General features: G+C 46.8%; 1 protein-coding gene across 2 annotated transcripts in view; it reads left to right on the forward strand.

Annotated features, from left to right (window-relative positions):
• Positions 1 to 18222, forward strand: part of LOC144109438 (heat shock 70 kDa protein 12A-like) — a 256290-nt gene that overhangs the window by 222280 nt on the left and 15788 nt on the right. For both annotated transcript variants that reach the window (XM_077642234.1, XM_077642242.1), the window contains 2 exons: positions 3040 to 3371; positions 15570 to 15833. In XM_077642234.1, the coding sequence (XP_077498360.1) occupies positions 3040 to 3371; positions 15570 to 15833 (596 nt within the window). The remainder of the gene's footprint in view (positions 1 to 3039; positions 3372 to 15569; positions 15834 to 18222) is intronic.

The following is an 18222-nucleotide window of genomic DNA, read 5'->3' on the forward strand; positions in this document are numbered from 1 at the left end:
GAAAATACCTTCTGTCATGGCGCTCTTTCGCCATAGATGCCCCTTGGCGGCATAAAAATCCATATTCATCATCATCACATAACCTAAAAAAAGGTGGCGAACAGGCATGAAATAGTGGTTGTCTTTTCAGCTCTTAGAAAGATGTGTGCTATGGTGGAAGGAAAGGCTGAAAAACAAAATGAATCCCAAAATACCCGTGCAATTAAACAAAACTAAGTATGTTCCATGCTCTGAAGGAATTGTTTATAGAACTTCCCTTTTTCCTGCGGAAAAGTATACACTGGCCAGACGGGTCGTTGTATTAACACGCGCCGACTTGAGCATGCTAATGTCTTGGTGGCTAATAAACCTACTAATCTAGTCGGTCATGTTAGTGACTGCAAATCTTGCTTCCCTACTTTGCATCACAGTGATGTATTGTACAGTCACCCAGCACGGAGACTACGGAGGCTTTTAACATGAAAAGAACTAGATTGGGCGTTTAGCAGCCAGTCTGCATGCCTGCATGACAGTGAGGTTCATTTCCTCGGTTCCACGTATACAGCCACACGTGTGTTTGCTTTCCCGTCTCGTTTGTTTGCCCTCTTTGTATTCCTTGCTTCCTGTGAATAAACCTTCAGATGTTAGTTAGCGCTGGTCCTGTTGGTTCCTTTCTTTTCTGTCATCGTCTTCTGCGCTATTTTCCCAGAAGAAGTATTCTAGCTAAATCAGGATTTCGGGTAAAATCATTGTTTGGGCTAGAAGTGCTATGGTAAATATGAGCTTTTTAAAACTGTTATTGTGAGTTCTTTGCAGCGAAGGACGCACTGATAAAAATCTATGGCCATGGAACAACGTCAAAGTACGTGCGGTACTTTTTTTCGGTAATGGTACGGTGACGCGTTACCTTTTTTGTAGCTAACGTAGGGCGGTAACACGTTTCTTTTGTTTAGTGTAACTAGTAATGTATTTAGTCACTTTTTTGGTAACGCCTACAACACTGCGGATTAGGAAGTTTGCAGCATAGGGTGGGCGCAGCTGGCAAAGGACAGGGGTTAATTGGAGAGACGTGGGAGAGGCCTTTGCCCTGTAGTGGGTGTAGTCAGGCTGATGAAGATGATGATGAAAACGCTGCATATGAGTCACAGGGAAGTCACGCAGCTGCGAGGACTGGCGTTCGCGGAAGCAGCGGCGACAATGGCGGCGCCAGGTGGTCGAGTCTTTCAACGGTTACGCTGGGGATGATAATTGAAATATGGCTGTGACCTCGACAGAGTTCCAGCGTTTCGGACAACAGGCTGGGAAGTGCAAGGTTGTTCATCCACCTGCTGGGAGTCGGCTGGACATTCCTTTCCCACGGGGTCGCCCACCTGGCAGCTGTGGTAACATCGACGCAACAGTGTTCGAGGACTTTCCCCCTTTTATCGACCAAGCTGCGAGAGAGCATCAGCCTCGCCACCTGTCGTGGGTTGCGCCACCAGTATCTGCATCCGCTCCCTTGTTTAGACATCATTCTCCGAACCTTATTCTCCAGTCAGGGGTCTGGGGAATACGAAGTTTATTTAACGGGGTGCTGGTTTGTTACCGACACACTCCTATCTCGACTGTAAATATGTACAAATAGACCTACTGTACTATTTCCTTCTTATCGGAGTCCGACACCGTCCTTCGGAGCCGGGACCTGCGGTGTTTAACGAGTCCGACAACTCAAGGGCCCCTCCGACCCCAGCATACTAGCCTCGTTGACACAAACCGACCGTGGCGGGTATAGTCAGGGGATCGAGTTGAGCAAGGTCAGCCATCTCGACGACCGCGCGTTTACATGAACTAGATTTTAGCGAGTCGAGACCGGTTCAACTGCAGCGACATCAAGCACCGAGCAGGCAACGGGAGAGGGCAGTAGCAGCCCTCATATTGCGGCAAGCCGCCCCTGTCTCAGAGGCGCGAGGTGCAAGCGAAAAACCGGTTCGCATTTATCATCCGCCTTCCCACTAACCCGACTCTTGGACTCGTTCCTGTTTACATGCAGTCTGCCGTTGGGGTCCAGCCAGTCAACACGCCCCCTGCAGCGGAGTTGACTGGACTCGCTCCCTCGACTCCAGGACCCGACTCTGCGGTGTTTACATGAACCCAGTAATCGGTTTTCAACTCAACTCCTCAACTCAACCCCGTCATGTAACCGTCCAGACTGCAAAACGTAGTAACTTGATGCAGCTAGCAATGGAAGTAGGTTTTTAAACTCCGCAACGGGGCCCTGAGGATAGGAAATTGAGGACATTGAAACCTCGATTGAAATCTTCGTTATTGCGAGAACTTCCCATCTTTTGAAAAGGGGTTTGTTTTCATTGCCAACCTTAAGTGTTCCGTAGTGTTAGGGCTTAATCAGCATACCCTGCCCTTTAAGGGAGTGTGCTAACTACAGCTTACTCCCTTTTTACTCTTTTTCGTAAATAGAGTGCAACATCCATCAGCGCCGCACTCACCCCGAGAGCCTCGATCCACAAAGATTCGTGGAAGCCAATCGAGGTAACGAGTGCAGAAATTGAACCTTGGGAGAGAGCAAGACGAGGGTGACAGCCTGTCGGGAGCTTCAGTGGCCATTAGGGTGCGCATAGGCTGGCGTCACTTTCATCGGACATGCCAGGGCATCCAGTAGCCAAGTAGGCCGCAACCTTCCAGTACCTGGTGAGGAGGGGAGCGAACAAGGTCACACAGCGACCTCCGTATTTGTAATAAAAGTACGCTGAAAGGCCTGCTCTAAAAGATTTTCCCCGCGTAGTGAATCACGGAAGACGTCCTTGCCAGATGGCTTATAATAAACTGCACATCTCCCACCAAAAACTTTAATTTGAAGCCCAACGTTTCGAAGCCGGCTCGGCTCCTTCATCAGGGGTGACTGGGGGCAGTAGCTAGCGTCTTTAAGTATGGAGGGGGTCAAAGGAACGAAAGCTGTGATGCGAAAGGCGTGGGGTACCAAATGGCGGGTACCAAAAAGCGAAATGATGTAGCTGCGTTTGGCTCGACGTGAACGAGGCGCCCTTAAACAAGTTATGTTTACAGGCACCAGGTACATGGTGGTGGATTGCGGCGGCGGCACGGTGGACATCACCGTGCACGAGCTGCACGATGGCACGCTCAAAGAGCTGCACAAGGCGACGGGCGGACCCTGCGGCTCCTTGGGCATCGACCGCGAGTTCGAGCGCCTGCTGCGATCCATCTTCGGCGCCGACTTCATGGAGCAGTTCCGGCTTAAGAAGCCCGCCGCTTACGTCGACCTCATGGTGGCGTTTGAGGCGCGCAAGCGGAACGCGTCGCCCGACAAGGACACGCCGCGCAACATATCTCTGCCGTTCTCTTTCATCGACTACTACAAAAAGTGCAAGGGCGCCACGGTGAGTGCAATTCCCGATGGTCGATCTGGTTGCGAACAAGTTTCCAAACTGTCTTGGGCGCTCACTTTTAACAACCCTGCCTTAGACTGGCTATCATCCGTCCGTCTGTAGACAGACTGAACCAAGCTTGGCTAACGTGGCCTACTGCAGTTAGTACATGGCATTCCCATCTTAGATTTCCAATTCACCGCCAAGCACGCTTAAGGTCATCGCCGCCGCCGAGTCATTCAGTTCTTAGTGGGCGCGAGTCAGCCCCTTAAACAGTTTCTTTTGGAAGCCTTTTCGTTGTCTTCCTGACTGCCCTAGTGTCGTCACCACAACGCGACAGTTTGCATCAACCTGTGAACATTGAAAAATGAAAGAAATAAAAATATAAAATTTATTATGTAAATGATCATTAAATAAATATTTAACAAAATAAGCTCGATGTCCTGCCCCCACTCCCCTCAAAAAAAAAAAGTTCCGGAGTCCCTGCCATATGAAAATCTTTGCAGATGATTGCATCCTGTACAAAAATAGAGTATGTAATCCTGACCATGATGTGCTTCAAAATGACCTTGACGCTATCTATGAGTGGTGCAGAAAATGGAGAATGGGGCTTAACTGGGATAAAACTGACTGCATGGCGTTTTCGGGGAAGCATACAAAACAAGTATACACATACACTATAAATAGTACGTGTCTTAAAACAGTCCCAGAATACAACTTAAATAAACAGCGCGAACAAAGACGAGCACAAAAGACAAGAAAGCGAACGACACGGCGCTGACTAACAACTGAGGGTTTATTGCTGATCACACAAGTATAAATACATAGATGTCGGCAATGAGGGAAAGGTTTACAAAGTGCAAAAAAACCAAAAACAAAACATAAATGTGACAACAGCAACATAAGCACGCTAGAAATCAGCAGAGATTATCCACCCCCAGGAGTGACAGCTCTTTTTGCAGAAGTGTTAGCGAAGGGGTACTTATACATGCATTTCCCTGCTTGAATATGTTGTATGCCTCGATAATTTCCCTCGCGGTTTTTTCCCGATTTTTGGCAATGACCTTGGTTTCATGATATAGCGGTACGCACTGTTTTTTCTCTTTCTTTGCCCATTCACAATCCCGGCAATGAATGCCGAGATGACCTGAAACTACTTTTGACACCTTATAGCTGTGTTCGGTCAGCCTTTTATTTATGCAACGTCCCGTCTGTCCAACGTACTCCCCTCCACAGGGCAGAGGGATGTTATAAACAACCCCCTTATCACAAGGGACGAAGCGTGACTGGTGCTTAGTTGTGCACTTCGCCACTTTTCCTTTGAACTCATTAACAGATCGGCACAAACCGGCCAGACGATCAGGCGCGGAAAACACAACATCGACACCTGCTTTTTTCCCCACTTTTTTCAGGGAGTGTGAAATTCCATGTAGATATGGAATCACAGCGACACGTTTGCGGTTGTTATCCGATCCCTGGTCGTCTCGTGTAGCTGGTTCTGACTTGCTCTTCTTTAGGGCCGGCTCAGCTACTGACGTGATAAGTTCTAGTGGGTACCCTGCCGAAAGCAATCTTTTTACCTGGTGTGAAACGCTGGAATGCAGTCTGTGGTGGCAGGATTTTGTTAATGAGCTGTTCAAACAGGATCCTATGATACCCCTCTTAATGAGCTTGGAATGGCAAGAACCATAGGGAAGAAGGGGCTTGTTACCTCGGGGTTCGAAAGCCCAGCAAACGTGGCTAGGAGTGAAGTACAGGCCAAGGTCTAGAAACTTGATGTGGTTGTGAACAGGAGTTTCATAAGTGATCTCAAGGGGGAAGAGAGTGTCAGAAAAAATGGACAGACTACGAAACACCTCCGTTTCAAACTCCAGTCCAGAGCACTTGACAATAACAAGGTAGTCGTCGACAAATCTAAATGTTTTTACGACCTTAGTTTTCCCAAGGAGTTCGTTGAGAGCGCGGTCGCATCTGGCGAGATAAATGTCACTGAGTATGGGAGCGATACAGGAGCCTATGCTTATGCCGTTTTTTTGAATGAAGATGGAAGAGTTCCACTCAGTGAAAGTTGATTGCAGGTACAAGGAAAGCAGATGCAGAAATCTTGCTACAGAGATACCGGACGCGTTTTGAAAGGCAACCACGCCATGTCGGTCAATGCATTCACTGACACTAGTTAACAGTTCGTCATGGGGAATCGAATAGTACAAGTCTTTCACGTCAATAGAAAAAGCTAAAAGTTCATCAGCATTGTGCGTCGTCAGGAAGTCAGTTACTTGGTTCGAATTTTTTACCTGGAAAGGATCGTCAACAGAGATTACGGCGAGTTGCCGCTTAATGAATTCAGCGAGGCACTTCTGCCAAGTACCCCTCTCTGAGACTATCACACGGAGCGGGCATTCAGGCTTGTGCGTTTTGGCGGAAAAATTCGAACCAAGTAACTGACTTCCTGACGACGCACAATGCTGATGAACTTTTAGCTTTTTCTATTGACGTGAAAGACTTGTACTATTCGATTCCCCATGACGAACTGTTAACTAGTGTCAGTGAATGCATTGACCGACATGGCGTGGTTGCCTTTCAAAACGCGTCCGGTATCTCTGTAGCAAGATTTCTGCATCTGCTTTCCTTGTACCTGCAATCAACTTTCACTGAGTGGAACTCTTCCATCTTCATTCAAAAAAACGGCATAAGCATAGGCTCCTGTATCGCTCCCATACTCAGTGACATTTATCTCGCCAGATGCGACCGCGCTCTCAACGAACTCCTTGGGAAAACTAAGGTCGTAAAAACATTTAGATTTGTCGACGACTACCTTGTTATTGTCAAGTGCTCTGGACTGGAGTTTGAAACGGAGGTGTTTCGTAGTCTGTCCATTTTTTCTGACACTCTCTTCCCCCTTGAGATCACTTATGAAACTCCTGTTCACAACCACATCAAGTTTCTAGACCTTGGCCTGTACTTCACTCCTAGCCACGTTTGCTGGGCTTTCGAACCCCGAGGTAACAAGCCCCTTCTTCCCTATGGTTCTTGCCATTCCAAGCTCATTAAGAGGGGTATCATAGGATCCTGTTTGAACAGCTCATTAACAAAATCCTGCCACCACAGACTGCATTCCAGCGTTTCACACCAGGTAAAAAGATTGCTTTCGGCAGGGTACCCACTAGAACTTATCACGTCAGTAGCTGAGTCGGCCCTAAAGAAGAGCAAGTCAGAACCAGCTACACGAGACGACCAGGGATCGGATAACAACCGCAAACGTGTCGCTGTGATTCCATATCTACATGGAATTTCACACTCCCTGAAAAAAGTGGGGAAAAAAGCAGGTGTCGATGTTGTGTTTTCCGCGCCTGATCGTCTGGCCGGTTTGTGCCGATCTGTTAATGAGTTCAAAGGAAAAGTGGCGAAGTGCACAACTAAGCACCAGTCACGCTTCGTCCCTTGTGATAAGGGGGTTGTTTATAACATCCCTCTGCCCTGTGGAGGGCAGTACGTTGGACAGACGGGACGTTGCATAAATAAAAGGCTGACCGAACACAGCTATAAGGTGTCAAAAGTAGTTTCAGGTCATCTCGGCATTCATTGCCGGGATTGTGAATGGGCAAAGAAAGAGAAAAAACAGTGCGTACCGCTATATCATGAAACCAAGGTCATTGCCAAAAATCGGGAAAAAACCGCGAGGGAAATTATCGAGGCATACAACATATTCAAGCAGGGAAATGCATGAATAAGTACCCCTTCGCTAACACTTCTGCAAAAAGAGCTGTCACTCCTGGGGGTGGATAATCTCTGCTGATTTCTAGCGTGCTTATGTTGCTGTTGTCACATTTATGTTTTGTTTTTGGTTTTTTTGCACTTTGTAAACCTTTCCCTCATTGCCGACATCTATGTATTTATACTTGTGTGATCAGCAATAAACCCTCAGTTGTTAGTCAGCGCCGTGTCGTTCGCTTTCTTGTCTTTTGTGCTCGTCTTTGTTCGCGCTGTTTATTCAAGATGCTTAACCAACTAGCCCGCCAAAACGTGTTAACCAGAATACAAGTATTTGGGCTTCTATTTCACGTCATCGCTCCGCTGGCATCGCCATGTGAGTTACACAGTTGGAAAGGCCTCCAAGACCTTAGTAATTCTCCGTCGAAATACGCGTTCCTTTCCGCAAGCCACCCGAGAGCCTCTTTACAAAACATACGTACGGTCAGTACCGGAGCATGCTAGCACAGTGTGGGACCCGCCTAGAGTAGCTGATAAAGAATAACTTGGAAAGTTCAGTCCCTGGCGGCTCGATACGTACTTGGAAAGTCATTTAAACATCGTAACTGCAGTGCAACAGTAGCCAAAAAGGTTCTAGCTTGGAAATCATTAGAGCACCGCATAACCAAGTTAAGGCTGAAAATTTTCCATACCATATACTATACGCACATTGGCATTGCACTCGAAGCATACATCTTCAAACCATAATACACAACCGCATGTCTTGACCATAATCAAAAAGTACATGAATATGGATACAGCGACCTTTTCTTTTACAAAAACCACTCGTCAATGGAACCGTTTGCCAGCCGTTGTTACGTCTATCTCAACTGAAGCATTCTATTCCACGAGTAGACAAAAAGTATGGTGGGGCAGCCAGAAAAAGAATGCAAACCAATAGGCCCCTGCCTGTGCCACTAAGTATAACAGGCTTCCACGAGTAGAAAGTCGGGCTAGTTGGCTCGACTTCATCTTGGGAAACAGCGCAAAGGAAGGGAAAGACGACAGGACGAGCGCTGTCCCGTATTTTGCGCCGTTTCTCAATGCGCATTCTTTTCCGCTTTGAGCCATGCTACATCATTTCATTGTTATCTGGGCGCAGCTGCGATGCTTCTTTTTACCACGCTTCATGTTCTCTTACCACAAAAGCTTAATTGCAAGAAATTGGTCTCTAGCGAACACAAAATAAATGCGAAGTCACCGCGTTATATTTTTTTCAGAATCTGCGCCCCGCATGCGCCCAGAGCTTTCCCATTGTTTGATTGCTTCGAGGTTCTTTGCTTACGACGACCCACGGCATCCTTCGTAACCACTAAGAGAACAGCTGCAGGGCAACCAGTTGTGCCAAAGTGTGCTGAAGAGACTGCTGTGCATCCAGCCCTCTGCACATTCCAGGGGAAGAGGTCCAACTGTGTCAGCTTGGCTAAACTGAGCAACTAACGAATGCCTGCGACGGTTACTCGAAAGTGTTTTGGGTCGAGGAAGCATGACCCAGCAGAAGTTCTACCAGAAAAGTTGGGTATGCATTGACATGACGAATAAAAATGACGATCTTGAGCATTGTGCGGAGGAAGAAAAGGAACTTGTACCTTACATCCGGTGAACGTTAGCGGGTGCTGAAATAATTAACGCCAAGGAGTATCCATTCAAATGTCCGACCAGCCGACGGGGTGGCTAAGTGGTTATGGCGCTCGGCTGCCGGCCCGAAAGACGCGGGTTCGATCCCGGCCGCGGCGGTCGAATTTCGATGGAGGCGAAATCCTAGAGGTCCGTGTACTGTGCGTTGCCAGTGCACGTTAATGAACCCCAGGTGGTCGAATTTCCGGAGACCTTCACTACTGCGTCCCACATAGCTTGAGTCGCTTTGGGACGTTAAACACCCATAAACCAAACCAAACCAAATGCCCGACCTGACACGTGGTACACGGAAATCTCATAGTAAAGCAGTGAAACACAAAGGTGCTTGTTGCGCGGCCAGAGGGGCCCATGATGGTTGTTTTTTTCACTGCCTGCGTACCCAGTAAGTAGTACACGGTTCATTGTGACCTTTTCTTGAAAACATAGCTTCTAACTGCAGGAGCTAGAGTACAGCGCAACATCTGCACTTGGTTCAATCGCTTATTTGTCAGTGCGGCGCTGTTTCACGCTTATACACACGTTAAAAAGCCGTGCTCAACAGATAAGCAGACTACGTCTCTGCTATGCTCTCTCGAATAGTAAGCGCTTATTAGTTCATCCTTGCGTCTCGAAGCCGCAGTTTGATGTTTCAAAGCCAGTCTTTTTTTATTTTTGCATTACGCCGGAAACGCCTTCTCGGGGTTTTATTATGCTCATGGGTCGGATTCAACAGGGTTACTGTACCAGGCGGTCGTGTGGAACAGAATATGGGTATCCGTCGTGGCACACGAGCATCGCCGCTGTCTTTGGACGGCCGCAAAGGAAAAATCACTGTGGTAGCATAATGGCAGCCTCCCATTACGAGAGCACGTGGTTATCCACGATGATTTGACGATTCAAACCAAATTAGCTGTTATTACAAAGTATAGTGTAACCTATGCTACCTTATTACTGCGCTGTTTTTCATGTTTACTGCTCAATGTGAAGAGTACCCCTTCATGCAGCTATGAATCATCGTGGTGAAATTTTGTAATGGCCATTCGCCAGAGATGAACAGAAATCCTGGCTTCGGAACGCATGGTTAGCATGACCGCCTCGCACCAGAGTCGCAAGTGCGATATTTTGAACGAGAGAAACAGTTCAGACGGTCGTCATTGTTGAGAGAAATATCCCCGCTCTATGAACAGTCCCCCCCCCCCCCCCTCCCTCCCATTCAGATGGCGACGCGAAGCGAGGGAAAGCGGTCCAAGTAGCGCGGAGAGATGTTGGGAGAGGCGAGCCCCGACTTTCACTATACGGACAAGTGGAGCCGCCGTGGTGGTTAAACTGCTTCCAAGATAGCCGCTGATGTGATACTATGGTAGTGGTACTCCCGCCTTCTGGTTCATATGGAAGCGACTGAGCAGCGAGACGCGGCGAAAATTTAGAAACTTGTTTGAACCTTGTAGCTTTCGCCGCCGCCGCGACGTGTCGAAACAAGTTTTTGCGGCAGGAATCCCGAGGGTTTTCGCTTCCATGTGAAACAGGCTTCAAGGAGGAAGTTCTCACACGCACCCCGAGAGGCAGCGAGCATCGCACGAAGCTATCCTCCGCAAACATTTTGGGATGCAGACTGAAGGCGTTGAACTAGATTAAAGCTCAGCTTTAAAATGGCGCTTCAGCGGTTCAGCCAAGCCGTTTCAAAGCGGACGCTCTTAGCATCAGTCTACACATCCACGCAGATACATATCCGTACAAAAAGTATGGTGGGGCAACCTAAAAAGAATGTAAACAATTAAGCCCCTGCCTGTGCCACTGCGTAACCTATCCATACAGTCAATCGCTAATAGTTGACTGCGTCGTTAAGGGACGACACTTCAATTTCAATTCAATTCAATTTCAATTCAATGTTTATTTTTCCAGAAAGTGCCTGGAGGGTCTCCTTGGCTAAAAGCTGCTCATGCAGCTTGACTAAGGCCAAGAAGACCGTTACATAGCAGTATCAGTAAAAACACATTATAATTAAAACAGACATTTACCTCTAATTTGCAACAGTAATTACAAGTTTTGTACAAAATTCGGAGCACTGAAATTATACCAGGTAAATAACACAAGTCAGACATCAAACAAAGTACACAAAAAACACATTTCAAGAAACGTGGCAAAAAAAAAAAACATTGTACAATTGATTTGCATGAAAAAAAAAAGCCCAAGAACAGAACAGAAAAAAAAACAAAAAAAAACATAAGGTGTAACAAAACACAGTATCCCAAAACAAAGTATTACCAGGGGAGAGCAATTACAAAAAACAAGACCTCAAACCTCTTCTATTCAAACCTAAAGTGTGAGTATTTTTGTTTAGTATAAGTGGGAGCTTATGTGATAACGCTTGATACTTATAAAAAGTTCGGAACCGTGGGATTTCCCACAAATCTTTATTTCTTGTGGGTACGTTAGCGTCGCGGCGCTGCAGTGATGCTAATGACATTAGTTGGTTTATTGTAGTAAGGGAGGAAAAGTAAAATGTTTCCAATAGCCGCAATTCATAAATATCCTCAATACGAAGTATTTCAAATGACCTGAAGGTACTTGTTGTAGTGGCCATTGGTTCCATATTGCCAATATGACGAATTATTCGCTTTTGTATTACTAGAAGCCTGTTTAAATTTCTTTTAGTTGTTGTGCCCCATACTAAAGTACAATAAATTAGATGAGAGTTAAATAATGCTTGATATATCTGAAGTTCCGCTTTCAAAGGAAGTATACTGCGGCAGTGTGCTAGAGCTCCTGTAACTGAAGACAGTTTTTTACATAGATAATTGATATGAGTATCCCAGCCTAAGCTAGAAGAGAAGTATACACCAAGAATCTTGTGGTGGTCAACAACTTCTATTTCTAGAGTTTCGAACATAATTGTAAGGTTCGTTTTAACTTCTTTATTCCTGGCGCGAAAAATCATTGCTTTTGTTTTGACAGCATTTATCTTGAGTAGGTTTGCTTTGGACCAAACAGACAGTTTTTCAAGTACTTCGTTACATTTCAGTATTAAATTATCTATGTTTGTTCCAGAAATAAGTAGAGTGCTGTCGTAAGCATAGATGATAAAATCTGTTGAATGATCTATGTCTACAATGTCATTTATATAGGCGTTGAACAATAGCGGACCAAGAACGCTGCCTTGCGGGACTCCATATCTAATAGGTAGAATCACTGAATTATGGTTGTTTAAGTGCACAAACTGAGCTCTGTTTTCAAGGTATGTTTTGAGTAAATCTATGCACTTTCCGCGGATTCCATAAGATTGCAGTTTACTGAATAAAATTTGGTGGTTCAGGCAGTCAAATGCTTTGCTAAAATCTACAAAAACTGCAAGTGTGAACATATTGTTTTCTATGTTTTGCAAAATACTTTCTTTTATTGCTAATAGAGCCATTTCCGTCGACCTGTCTTTCCTAAAGCCGTATTGCGCGTCACTCAGAACGTTATGTCTATCAAAGAACCCAGTTATTCTTACAGAGATTATTTTTTCCAGCGCTTTCGAGAAGACTGGAAGAATAGATACAGGTCGATAATTTGTTGGCAAGTTGCGATCTCCTCCTTTAAAGACAACTGACGTTCCAGCTATCTTCATTGCATCTGGAAATTTTCCGGACTCTATTACTAAGTTAAATATATGTACAAGTACAGGCGTTATTATGCTCAAGACGTATTTAACGGGTCTTATCTGAATATTATCGGCGTCTAACGCCTTGCTGTTTGGTAAAGCCATAACTATACTGTGGATTTCAGACCCATCGGTTGGCTGTAAGAATATGCTGTCAATGATGGTGTCTCGGTGATTTCTGTTTTGGTTTGGTTTGGTTTATATGGGTTTAACGTCCCAAAGCGACTCAGGCTATGAGAGACGCCGTAGTGAAGGGCTCCGGAAATTTCGACCACCTGGGGTTCTTTACCGTGCACTGACATCGCACAGTACACGGGCCTCTAGAATTTCGCCTCCACCGAAATTCGACCGCCGCGGCCGGGATCGAACCCGCGTCTTTCGGGCCAGCAGCCGAGCGCCATAACCACTCAGCCACCGCGGCGGCTGATTTCTGTTTTCGGTGAGGTCGATTTCCGCTTGAATTGGGTCAGCGACATTAATGAAAAAATGATTTAAGTAGTCAGCGACTTCCTTGCCGCCAAGTTCACGGCCATTTACCATTAAAGTATCTGGCGGGGAATTTTTGCTTCCACGGCCTAGAACACTATTCATTATTTTCCAGGCAGCGTTGGTGCGCTGTTCAGCGATATTAGCAAAGATTTGTTCATAATATGAAAACTTCGCGCGCCGCAGCTCCGCATTCAGCTTATTCCGAAGGGTTTTAAAGTCTTTCAAAGTTGTATCCAATCGTGTACGTAAAAAGCATTGATAAAGGCGGTTTTTGCTTTTTACCTTTTTTAGATGCTCTTTTGTCACCCAGGGCTCCCTCGCTCTTTTAGTGCGTTTAAGAGCTTTTAATGGGAAATATTTTTCATAGACAAGCATGAAAAGCTTGATAAATTCATTGTAAGCTTCATCCGCGTTACCTTTTGTTTTTACTATTGACCAATCTTGGCATAATATTTCTTGTTTGAACAGCTCTAAATTGTTTTCAGTGATGCACTGAGTAGTGAAACATTTCTTTCGCCTTTCTTTTGGTATTGAATTTACGTAGTGCGCAAGGAAAACCGGGCAATGGTCACTGATGTCGGATGAAATTGTGCCTGCACTGTTTATGGTAGTATCAATGTTTGTTATTAAAAGATCAAGTACTGAACATGTGGAACATGTAATGCGTGTTGGTGTTTCAATTACATTTGCGAAACCAGACGAAAGCAGTAGCATATTAAATTCACGTGCAGGATGGCTACCTTCTAAGACATTGATGTTGAAATCACCCCCACCAACCAATATCAGGTTATTTTTTGAGACGAAGTTTAAAAAAGATTCATATAAATCTAGAAAGCGCATAATGTTACCGTTTGGTGGGCGGTATACAACAGAAATTACTTGGCTTTTATTTTGAACTGTCAGCATTTCAAAATCATCAGTCACCATACTGAAATCTGTCAAAATTTCGCATTTCTTTTGAGCCGAAACAAGTATCGCAACACCGCCACCTCGTCGGTTTAAGCGATTAAGAAAAAAGGTCTCGTACCCATCTATTTCCAACACAGGGCAATTGTTTGGTTACCAAGTCTCTGACATCATTATCACATCAAACTTAAAAGAAAATTGCTGCAAAAGAAGGATGATATCATCTTTATGTTTAGCCGAACGTGCGTTAATATGCAAGACCGATTCACAAAAACGATGCTGAAGGTTGAGATTTGATGGTAAGATCAGTTCGCGATAATCCATTTTGGCTTTTTTTTCCGTCTGTACAAGCAACTAAGCCTGCACACACTTTACTCATCATTGAATGAGGACGCTACGCTAGCCTGGGCGGAAAAGATTTTGTCGATGTCAAGTTCAGTAAGGATCTGCACAGCCGGCATGCCATCGGCTTGTTTTGCGAAGATCTTTCCGTTGCTCGTCCAGACGGATTTCCATCTATTTTCGTACTTTTTCTTGACAGTCAGCGCTAGAAGCTTCTTAAGTACTGGGCATAGGTGTTCATTGATGTAGATAGGATCTGAAGTGTTCAGGCCGATGGTGCTGTTTGTGAAACGAGTCTTTTTTGCTTTTCCGAGGACGTTGTCGCGTTTAGCGCGTGACCGGAACTGTACGATGATGTTTGCTTTATCAGGGTTTCGTGTGGGCACACGGTGGCAAGCTTCAATGTCATTCTGAGTAATTGGTTCTTTTACAGCATCACCAATCTTCGCGAGAATATCAGTGACCGATTCATCTTCACTTTTAGCCACACCCTGTATCTCAAGGTTATTTTTTCTTGAGCACTGTTCAGAGTGGGTTTGCCGGTTTTCAAGATCTTTCAATTTGGCCTCCATCAACGTGAGCCTCGCTTGAAGTGCCTCATTTTCAGCAGCTTTCTGTCGGTTTTTAGCAACTTCATCGTCCAGTTTCTTTTTTAAGTCATCTATTGTTCCATGGGCGAAGTCAAGGCTTTGGGTTATATTTTTTTGTTCACTCTAAGATCACGGATTTCGCTACGCAAGTCTCTTTCCATCGACTCGCGGAAAACCTTGACTTCCTGTCTGATTTCCTCTTTCATCTTTGCTAGTTCGGCTTTCATATCATCCTTCATGGCGAGAAATGGTTACGTGTAGCCAAGAAAGAAAAAAAAACGGAAAGGCAAATACACAACGGTACAGTGGCAAACAAGCGGCGCGATACAAAATGAACTACAGTACAAGTAGCAGCAGCAGCAGCCGTGGTACAAAAATCAAAAACTGAGATAAACTGCTTGAAAAACAGTTGTACCAACCTGTACAGAGCAGGAAACTTTAGAGCGTGTTGCCGAGGCCACAACTGCTGCTGCTATGATGCTGGGGGTCCGGCGGCAGAAGATTTTATGGTCAGTTTCCACGCAGGCGCAGAAACGGCAGAAGGCGTACCCGGTGAGTTGCTTGTGGCGCCCGAGAAGTTTATCTGTCCACCGATGTCGGCAGTAAACCGTGCTCAGGCCAGACCAAGGGTGCGGGACAAGTGATGGCTTGGTAGATCAGCTGTGCACATGGGACCTGTACAGAGCAGGAAACTTTAGAGCGTGTTGCCGAGGCCACAACTGCTGCTGCTATGCTACAACATGTGTCCATACGGCCGGGAGGTCCGAATATGGCCGATTATCTGCGACCATACATACCCGAGTGAGCGATCCGTGCACCCTACATATGACGAGCAGTGACAGCATGAGGTCCGAGTGTGCACTGTGGCCGCAGGTGGAGCAGGCCATCAAGCGCTACGGCTGCAAGGAGGTCAAGTGGTCGTCCCAGGGCATGCTGCGCCTGGAGCCCGCCGCCATGCGTGAGCTGTTCCGGCCGACGCTGGCGCGCATCCGGGAGCACATCGGCGGCGTGCTAGGCGACCCGAGGCTGGGCGCCATCCACTACCTCTTCCTCGTGGGCGGCTTCGCCGAGTCGCAGATGCTGCAGAAGGAGCTGCGCGAGGCCTTCGCACCCCACACGCGGGTCATCATACCACAGGTATACCTCCTCTGCCTCCTGTAGGTCAGTGCTTCGCGTACGCTCGGGCGACAACACGACATGCTGATGTTAAGCCCAACTAAAAGGGCGCAACTGAAAGTACTGCGACCGTCGTGAGTAAAGTGTGAAACTGCACTGCAGAGTCCAAGAGCACGCGACAAATAGCAACTGTACTTGCTCACTGGTTTCTTCACCCCAACGGAATAAACTCCCAAGCGTTCTTCTGCAGGGACGGCAGGATGTGTGAGAGACATTTCATCGTGATCAGCCTAACCACGCCCACAACGGGACAAATACCACTCTCTCGGAATAACCCAGTCCTGTGCCAGCTGGAGCCACCGCTAACTTGCTGTTCATCTGCCCCCTGCTACGATTCGCTTCCCTAGGAATGCAGTCTGTTAGCCTTGACGGCCATCGGTTACCTTGCTTTCGATTGCACGCCCTGCCCGTGACCATTTACTGGCAGCAGCAGTTGCGGCCGCATGCGCGCATACTGAGCCGTTCCTTTCCGCCTACGCAGTTAACGGGATACGACTACAAGAAACTGCCGGTAAGAAAACTTCTGATCGGCCCTGCCTGCACCACTTATCGCAAGAGCAAAGGATCAAGTTTTTCTGCGGCGTCTCCAGCAACGCGTCTGCGCGGAATCCCAGGCGTCATGGCTAAAAGCCCTGCAAGAAGCATCTTCGCATCAGTTGGCAGCAGCAGTTGCGACCGGATGCGCGCATATTGAGCCGTTTCTTTCCGCCTACGCAGATAACGGGATACGACTACAAGAAACTGCCGGCAAGAAAACTTCTGATCGGCCCTGCCTGCACCACTTATCGCAAGAGCAAAGGATCAAGTTTTTCTGCGGCGTCTCCAGCAACGCGTCTGCGCGGAATCCCAGGCGTCATGGCTAAAAGCCCTGCAGGAAGCATCTTCGCATCAGTTGGCAGCAGCAGTTGCGACCGGATGCGCGCATATTGAGCCGTTTCTTTCCGCCTACACAGATAACGGGATACGACTACAAGAAACTGCCGGCAAGAAAACTTCTGATCGGCCCTGCCTGCACCACTTATCGCAAGAGCAAAGGATCAAGTTTTTCTGCGGCGTCTCCAGCAACGCGTCTGCGCGGAATCCCAGGCGTCATGGCTAAAAGCCCTGCAGGAAGCATCTTCGCATCAGTTGGCAGCAGCAGTTGCGACCGGATGCGCGCATATTGAGCCGTTTCTTTCCGCCTACGCAGATAACGGGATACGACTACAAGAAACTGCCGGCAAGAAAACTTCTGATCGGCCCTGCCTGCACCACTTATCGCAAGAGCAAAGGATCAAGTTTTTCTGCGGCGTCTCCAGCAACGCGTCTGCGTGGAATCCCAGGCGTCATGGCTAAAAGCCCTGCAGGAAGCATCTTCGCATCAGTTGGCAGCAGCAGTTGCGACCGGATGCGCGCATATTGAGCCGTTTCTTTCCGCCTACGCAGATAACGGGATACGACTACAAGAAACTGCCGGCAAGAAAACTTCTGATCGGCCCTGCCTGCACCACTTATCGCAAGAGCAAAGGATCGAGTTTTTCTGCGGCGTCTCCAGCAACGCGCCTACGCGGAATCCCAAGCCTCATTGTTAAAAGCCCTATAGGAAGCGTCTTCGCATCAGTTGGCAGCAGCAGTTGCGGCCGCATGCGCACATATTGAACCGTTACTTTCCGCCTACACAGGTTCGTAATTTTCATATGCTTATTTTGTATAGTGCGATAGACATTGTACCGTAGCCGCTGCTGCCACATTTGTGTTTCACACGCGTTCGTTAAAATGTTCGAAGAGCTTAAACGTGAATAGAAAAATGAATTTAAAGAATTGCGTGAATGTCTTGAAAGAGACGTAAGCTAAGACATCAGAGAAATGTAGGGGTTCTTGGAACTTGCGAACTCGAACTACGAAGAAATGAAAACGTCTGTCAATATGTTGGAAAATGAACTCGGAACTAAAAATCACAGTGCAGGCTCTGGAAAAGACCCGAGATGCCCTGCTTGTACAAGTCAAAGAGCATGGAGTAAAACTTTTGCAAAATGAACAGCACACGAGGTTTTTCAGCGTAGAAATGAAGGGGTGTACCACTACAGCCGAATGAAAACACTCGAAATAACAAAAAAGCTTGCAGTGGCACTTGATGAACCCTTTGAGGATGGCGATGTTGAAGCTTGCCACCTAGTTAGGACTGCCGGTAACGACCGCAGCCCTAATATTGTGGTACAGTTCGCACACAGGGCTAAGCGCGACTGTTTTCTAGATAAAGCTAGAAAAAAACGACTGACAACAGAGGACATAAAATTGCAGCCTAGAACTCCGATTAACATCAATGAGTACTTATGTCCAGCCATGAAAAGCTTATTTGGAGCGGCAAATG

Source organism: Amblyomma americanum, chromosome 1, assembly GCF_052857255.1.
Source record: "Amblyomma americanum isolate KBUSLIRL-KWMA chromosome 1, ASM5285725v1, whole genome shotgun sequence".
In the NCBI taxonomy this organism is placed as follows: Eukaryota; Metazoa; Arthropoda; class Arachnida; order Ixodida; family Ixodidae; genus Amblyomma; species Amblyomma americanum.